At 44.8% G+C, this 6,290-nt stretch overlaps 1 protein-coding gene across 2 annotated transcripts; it reads right to left on the bottom strand.

Moving 5' to 3' along the window:
- Positions 1–228: 228 nt before the first annotated feature.
- LOC109742942 (protein FAR1-RELATED SEQUENCE 6) lies at positions 229–4,842 on the bottom strand. Of its 2 annotated transcripts, none has more exons than XM_040387717.2 (8): positions 4,566–4,842; positions 4,380–4,480; positions 2,154–4,283; positions 1,935–2,048; positions 1,751–1,858; positions 1,532–1,588; positions 1,034–1,113; positions 229–696 (listed from the first exon to the last, which is right to left on the bottom strand). In XM_040387717.2, the coding sequence occupies exons 1-7, from the start codon at positions 4,825–4,827 to the stop codon at positions 1,072–1,074; spliced, it is 2,814 nt and encodes a 937-aa protein (XP_040243651.1). In that variant the 5' UTR covers positions 4,828–4,842; the 3' UTR covers positions 229–696; positions 1,034–1,071. The 2 variants fall into 2 exon arrangements, with proteins under 2 accessions (XP_040243651.1, XP_073353345.1); XM_073497244.1 differs by having other exon boundaries at positions 1,935–2,051; positions 4,566–4,807.
- Positions 4,843–6,290: the final 1,448 nt, after the last annotated feature.

Genomic DNA, 6,290 nt, shown 5'->3' with positions numbered 1-6,290 from the left:
AGTAGATACCAAAACAGCTGTCTTTCAATCAAAATATTTCAGCCATTACGGTAGTACACACAAGTTCAGACATTTTAAAAAAATTCCCAAATAACTGAAAACATGTGGTTGGATTTTTTATTGAATGCAAGTGAATATTTTTGATCCTTTGGCCGAAATGAAAACAGAAACCACTCAAATTCACAGGCACATCAAAGAAAGGAGAGCAGGCACAGCGACCACAAGATCGAAGGGAACCACAACCATGCATGATCATGACCAAAGAAAAAAAATACAGATCCAGACGCCAAGCACCAAACAAGAACCAGATTTTAGTATTGAACAACCCTGAGAAGAAAGAAGTTGGAGTAGTGGCATTCGCCGGAGGGCGGGTCGGGCTTGGCCACCCATCCAGCAAGCAGGGCAGGCGAGCAGAAGAGATAGCACTAGCAGCAGCAGCAGCAACATAATAAAAAGATCTGTGTACTGCCCATCACAAGATCGGCTACTCGTCTGTTGTGTTTGCTGTATGCTAGCATCCGCATACTCTTTTTCTTTTTAACCAGCATCCACGTACTCTGTAGTATTACCTCCGTCCCAAATTACTCCAAATATGTAAAGTTTGTTACCCTAAGTCGAAGATGCACAAACTCTAAGCATTTCTACTCCCCACTTCACATCCATTGTGTGTGGGATCCAGACATCAGAGTCGCTACCCTGTCAATCCCAAGCCAGACACAAAAATCAATAATCAAGGTCTTTCAAATATGTAACTTAGTATCTACAGAAAGATACTCACTATCAAGAAAATATATGGATGGTGACAAGTATTACATGTACATATCGAAGTAAAATAAGAAATAACATTCCTGACAGTAAATGGGTATGAGCAAACATGAAAGAAATAAGTAGGTCACTGAAACAAAGAATAACTCTTGAGTGTCAGCAGATGGAGCAAAAAAAAGAGATGTCCCGACACGATCATAAGTTCACATCTACATTAAGAACATGTCAAAAGCTTGATACGATGGATTTGGAGAAACAGACAGCATACCTAAAATTCTACTGCCACATTAGAGCAATGAACATATTCTACCCTGATCTTCGCGTAGGAGTTCTTAGCATTGGATTATCCTGCAATATAGTCACACCAGTCATTTTATTATACACTAGTAGCTTTAAATGCTAAAATGGTAAAACGGGGAGGACAGTAGTTTTTTAGGTGTTCAATGTGTGTAATAATAACATTTGATAAGCTACAGAGATTAATAATTGTACACATTTGTTGGAAATCATAATATATCAGGCTGGAAAACGATGAGCAAGAGAATCCCTGAACGATGTGCGTTTGTGTTGCTACCAATAATCCAAATATATTTGAAAGGTCCATTGATTGATGAAATTCCATATCAGAACAGGGGCGTAAGCATGGACCGTGAAGAAGAAAATGTGAACAGGGGCATAAGCATGGAGTAGCATGCAGCTTAAAACATTGGATAATAATTTTGGAAGCCGCAAGAAAAAAGGGATAGACATTTGTGTGCGGGCAGACCTGCATCGTTGGGTTGTAAGCCCACTGATTTCCGAAAACATGGGGATCTGCTTGTACCTGAAACGTTTTAAGCAGAAAGGCATTGATCACACAAGTCAGAAATGCACACACAGGGAGAAGATGGTTAACATAAAAATCAACACAGCTGTTGATAGTAACTAAGAAGTTGCAAACAAAGAAGAATATGGAATATTATAAAGATCTGTGCATAGCAAAAACCTGCATAAAGTTGTTCGGCATCATCCTTGGTTGATTAGGCAGTTGATGTTGGTGACTAACATCCATTCCAAAATGAGGTCCAAATGTCAGGTTTGGAGATATTCCTTCCTGTTTAAGTTTGCAATAAAAATGTTCACACGCATGAAGATGATGGTAGCAGAAGCAGACCAAAATTACTACGTACCATTAGATGAATGCTTCCTGGCACTCCCATGTCAGGACTTTCAAGATGGGAACCTGACGATGTCCCTTGAATCATATTAGTTTCAGTTGGCACAAATGATGACCGTAGAAAATCCTGCTAAGGACAACATAAATAAATCAATAAAGGTTCGGTCATACGGCAAACTGGCGTATGAATGCTTGAGGCTCTTTATGCCCCCAAAACTGATAAGAGACGAACCTGTTCTTTATTTGACCGTAATACGGCATCCGGATTAGTTTCTGCCACTTTCTTTGCTGGCTGACCAGGATGCTTTGCATTTGTGGACAGGGAATTCTTCTCACCCTCTGGAAATTGAGAACTAAAAAGGCCTTGGCCATTTTCAGGTGCATCAGCTTCGAATGAGAGAAGCCTCGGCTGCCTGTCTCTAGCAGGTTGACCATCATCCAGAAGAGCCCTTTCTGCTTCTCTCAGTAACTTCAGAGCAACAAGGTACCTACTCTCAGATATAAAGCCTAAATTGAGAACCTGACGGCACTGTGTAGACAAATAATCATGGCGCTCCACTGTGTCACCAAGGAGCATCTCATTAGGATAATGTGCCAAAGCATGCAGTTTCTTATAGTCTCTTTTCCAGCGATCAAGGACGTATCTTGACGGGATCTCAAACATGTCATGCAACTTAAACACAGACAATGCATGTCTGCATAGTATGCCAGTGAACTGAAAGAAACCACATTCACACTCAACAATGAGCCCTTCTTTACAAAAATAAACTTCATAAGTCCTGCTCTCCGTCTCCTTTCCATCTTCCATGTATGAGCATTCTTTCACTTCAAAAGTAACAAATGGGCCATCAACTTTACTTGGCATACCATCACAATACATTGTTGCTTTCAACTCTTCCTGAAATTTCCTGAACATATTGATTGTGTAGGCCTTGGCCAGTTGCTCTTCCATGTAGAACTTTGTTACAGTCAATGGAGTCCTATGGGAAGATTCTTCATCTGCTTGCAACTCTTTCTTGTATTTGTTCTCCAATATCATCTCATATTTGCTGAAAAATTGCTTCAAAGAAGTTTTTGGGTACACAAATCCATCATAGTATGAAGCAACAGACTCCCCACGCTGTGAAACAGACATACCTGCCCAGAATTTGTCTTTAAGATAAGCAGGTGCCCATAATTGCCGATGCTCATGTAGGGAACTGAGGCATTCATTTCCTGCAAGTCCATGTTCCTCAATAACCTTCTTCCAATCAGCCTCGAACTCTGGGGGCTTCAAAGACCCATATGTTACTTTCTTCAGTGCTCTCTTAATTGTTTTGAATTCCGCGTGTGCTTTCAAGTTCTCTGCCACGTCTCTCATAATGCGATACAGACAAAGGCGGTGCTTAACTTGGGAAAATACTTCTCTAACCGCATCCAGAATAGCGTTGTAGTGCTCGGTGATGATTGCGTCTGGGTAACAACCCTTCATACATGCCAAAAATGCTCTGAATAGCCAGGTATAGCTCTCAGCGCTTAGATCTGAAAGCAAGCCAGTACCAAACAAAACAGGCTGGCCATGATTATTCATCCCAGTGAAGAAAACAAGTGGCAGATCATATTTCTCAGTCAAGTATGAAGTGTCAAAGTAAACAACATCATGACCAAAGTATTCATGTGCTGCCTGTGACCTAGCATCGCTCCAAAACAAGTTCCTTAGACGCCCCTGTTTGTCCAAATCCACCAGGTAGAAGAAATTTGGATTCTTATTCTGCATGCTCCCAAAAAACTTCTGGATCTGCTCATCATCTCCTTCCCCGAACTTGAGCCTTCCTATCTCGGTAAAGTTCCCCTGCTCTTTGTCAGCTATCGGAACATTCCTTCGCCCTTTCAGCCGTGAACCATTTTCCACGCTCTTGGCATCCGTCAGTTTCTTGTAACAGCTCATGGGCGAGTCTGAGGACTGGTTGAGCGGATGGTTGTGGTCAAGCTTGGCGTCGTCAATGTGAAGCCACCTGTCCTGCCTCAACTTCAACGAGATCCTAGCCGGGCAGTTAATCTTTGCCGTTTCTCTGGACAGATAGCACGCATTTGCTCGCCCTCTCCCTGACCGACTGCACCCGAGCACCAGCCTCCGGCACACCCCCGACTTCAGGTACGACGACTTGAGAGTGACCGCCGAGAAGCCGGAATCCGCCGCATACTGCTTGTAGTACTTGAGCGCGTCGTCGTAGGTCTTGAACCGCAACCCGGTGCGGGGCGCGTTCTCGTCTACCTTGGCACCCCCACCGTCTTCCTGGCCACTGTCATTGTCGTCGACGAGGATGACCTCCTTGCCCTGATGCAACGGCGGCAGTTCCGTCCCTGGATTACCCCCCGAATCCTGGCCAAAAATAGCAAAGCGCCAAATAATCGCTCCCTCAGCAAGCAAGCATGAGAATTTAACGGCTGGAGTGACCCGAAGCACTTGCTAACAAACCTGGGATTTCTCGGCGATCTTCGGCAGCGAGCCATTCCCCGGTGGCTCTGAGCTCTTCCCGTCGGCCTCGATTGGCGCCTCCATCGGCACCGGCGGCGGATCTAGACGGCGTGCGCCCGGAAATCGGGAAGGTCAGTGGGGATTTGACTAGGAGAATCGCTGGATGAGGACGAACCTAGGTCATACCTCGAGCCCCGGACTGCGGGCGCCGTGGCGGCGGCGGCAGAGGAACGCGGTGTCCCGGCGAGGGAGGACGGGAGCGGCGACGCGCGCGGGAGGCGGGAAGGCGGAGGCGTCCCGGGGCGGGGGGTTGGGGGCGCCGGCGGCGGCGGCGGCGCTCAGGTACCGCACGACGGCAGCAGGCGCGTGGTAGACCAAGAGGGGGAGAAGAAAAAAAAATCAGATATTTGCCCACTTTGAATATGTTTTCTTTTTGAGTTAAATACATTGAAAGTCCTAAAAGTTTCAGTATCACATTAGTCCTACTTCTTTCAAAATGCACGTTTAGATCCTAATTTTATAATAAGTGGTTCACCCGAGGTATTTTTTGCACAAGCGCTCGCTGACCTGCTCGCGTCGTGCATTGACCCACGCCTCGTTGGCATATGGGTCGTTGTGGTTGCTCTTTTTTTACGTAAAAAGCCTCTTGTAAACCCCCTCTGCACATTCTTCAGTTCCTATCAAAATTCTCTCTCTCTCTCTCTCTCACTATCGCCATGGCTGGGACAGCAAGCTCCTCAACAGGGAAGCAGGTGAGGAAGAGGGGCATCGTAGCATGTTCATTTTTGGTTACAAATGGCTACATTGTTTTTGAAGGAACATGTGGATTTGGACGTAGCTTTGTTCATTCTATGGTCGACATAGGATGAGACAGAGAAATAAATAACCATGTAAGCTTTGTTGGGATGAACTATTTGAACGAGAGTGCTCCTGAATGAATCATTTGACTGGTATATCTCATTGCTTTGATGGTTTATGTTGATTTGAATTGAAATCAATGTAGAATATTTGAAAACATTTTGCCACATTGCAGTCTATGTTTTGCAGCAAAATATTCCAAAATAGGGTTCTTTAGGAATTTAATACTACAACCTAACCCTAACCTCAAATCGACAGTGCAAAACAAACTAAATCAATGCCTCCAACTAGTGATTGTGAGAGAGTAGATGAAATCTCGTAGCTACGGGACGATAGCGGCGAAAAAATAGGGTCCTTACCATAAAATGGAGGAGGTTGCCCACCGGATGCCGCACGGGGGGCATCTTCACGGATGCCCGCTTGATCACCCTCCAGATCAACTCGCCACTGCAAAGAGAAAATCCATCATGGCCGTCACCACCAATCACCTCCCCTATCGTCGGACTAGGATGAAAGAGGAGAAGGAGCACTAACGAGAGGGGAATAGACTGAGAGTTTTTATTTTCGCAATGTTCCTCATCTGCTGGTGACCCCTAAGTTGATGTGGTGTGCGTCAACGCGCCACATGAACAGGTCAGTGAGCGCTCGTGCAAAAAAGGACCTCAGATTTTCGGATGAATCACTTACTATAGAATTAGGACCTAAACGCGCATTTTGAAAGAAATAGGACTAAAATGATACTGCCCATAAACATTTAGGACCTTCATTGTATTTAACTCTTTCCTCTTACCAGCAAACCCACTTTGAATATGTGACTTCTCAAAATTGCCACTTTCAATATTGACTACAAAATAGGGCAATGCCTGTCCATGGCCCCAAATTTTGGCCGGTCGCCACATTGTTGTCCGATTGGACCATTTATAACCGTTAGATATGATTCCCACGTTCTCTTTTTAGTCAACGCACGTGAGCTGAAATGAGTTCTCGTGTTCGCCGACCGCCGTGCTCACACCACTATTAGGAAAATGGCTATAGATAATATGGACACTAATG

This window comes from Aegilops tauschii, chromosome 4, assembly GCF_002575655.3.
Source record: "Aegilops tauschii subsp. strangulata cultivar AL8/78 chromosome 4, Aet v6.0, whole genome shotgun sequence".
NCBI classification, from domain to species: Eukaryota; Viridiplantae; Streptophyta; class Magnoliopsida; order Poales; family Poaceae; genus Aegilops; species Aegilops tauschii.
This window is presented reverse-complemented; position numbering and strand designations above follow the sequence as displayed.